Below are 1,271 nucleotides of genomic sequence, written 5' to 3' on the forward strand. Positions count from 1 at the left end.
ATTTCCTGAATATCATAAGTTGTTTCAAAAATTTCTTGTATTGCATTCAATTTCAATAAATAATTTTGTAAAACCTTTATTTCGTCACCATTTGTATCGTGACCAATGATAGAACATTTTATCCATGCCTAAAATTCAAATATGATATTAAAACTTTATTACTTGAAATTTTTTATTCAGAAATATTTAATTCACTGACTTGTATAAGTATTGTATCGAAATTTTTAATTTCTTTCTTCAGATCTTGAATTGCTTGTTCCTGCTTAAGTATCTGTGCCAGATAATGTCTTGTAATTCTAAAATGGGAGTTTTACATAATATACTTTGATTCTGATAGTATAATTAATTCTATATTACCTTATATCTTTAACGATTACCGATGCTGCAAAGTGCAAAAATAAAGACACAGCCGAATGATTGTGCTTTTTTGCTAGTACTGGATTTCTCAATGCTTCCAAAGTGAATGCAACAGCAAGTTTTGAGATCTCTTGATAGTGATCACTAGCAAGAGCAGGATAAAAAACAAGTTGTCTTACTCTAGACGCGACGTAACACCATAAAGCATCTAACATTTGTACTACACCGTCTACATATAAATAATTGATGTAAAAAAAAATGTACAAACGAACTGCAATTATTATAAGATTAGAAAACAACGAACCAGTATTAGAATTCATGGAGAGATGAATGCATTTTTCAAAAATATTAATTAGTACCCTCATTAATATTCCAACCATTTTACTTGAACATTCTAACATATATCGGTCTATCCATCCGCTAAATAATAAATGTTCTCCCAATTCCATACTACTTGATGACAGGATCGTGCTAAATACATCCACAAAATTACTCATCATTGAACGGGATGTATCATCTTTACGGCAACATACAGTATTCACCTGTAAGTTTAGTTAGGGTAATGAGTATAAGATATCAAATTTAGTGACCTCAAATTTTATATCATACCATATCTACGTATGTAGAAGCTATGTTTTTAAAGCTCAGTTTAAGCTCGCCATATAAAAGGAGAAGAGCTAGTTTCCCTTTCCAAATTAAATTATATTTTTTATTATTTTCGCTATTATATTCTTTCGTCAATGGTAAAAGATCTAACATTACTGAGCACTGGAAAACAGAATAATTAATTTATAAATTTATTGTGCAAATAAAATGTTTCAGAGAAGATAGTGGTAATTGCATACACGACTTACAACGTTTGTAGTATCGACAGTAACGGCTAATGTTAAGAATAATGAAATGAAGTTGTACAA

General features: G+C 29.6%; 1 protein-coding gene across 1 annotated transcript in view; it reads right to left on the reverse strand.

The window, feature by feature from the left end:
* The window catches only part of LOC108579615 (protein MMS22-like), a 5,480-nt gene that overhangs the window by 2,012 nt on the left and 2,197 nt on the right, over positions 1 to 1,271 (reverse strand). The window contains exons 10-15 of the mRNA XM_017943197.1: positions 1,212 to 1,271; positions 967 to 1,125; positions 662 to 899; positions 358 to 586; positions 200 to 296; positions 3 to 128 (exon numbers count right to left, since the gene is read on the reverse strand). The exon at positions 1,212 to 1,271 is cut by the window's right edge and continues 10 nt beyond it. Coding sequence (XP_017798686.1) covers positions 3 to 128; positions 200 to 296; positions 358 to 586; positions 662 to 899; positions 967 to 1,125; positions 1,212 to 1,271 — 909 coding nt within the window. The remainder of the gene's footprint in view (positions 1 to 2; positions 129 to 199; positions 297 to 357; positions 587 to 661; positions 900 to 966; positions 1,126 to 1,211) is intronic.

This window comes from Habropoda laboriosa, unplaced genomic scaffold (genome assembly GCF_001263275.1).
Source record: "Habropoda laboriosa isolate 0110345459 unplaced genomic scaffold, ASM126327v1 scaffold33, whole genome shotgun sequence".
In the NCBI taxonomy this organism is placed as follows: domain Eukaryota; kingdom Metazoa; phylum Arthropoda; class Insecta; order Hymenoptera; family Apidae; genus Habropoda; species Habropoda laboriosa.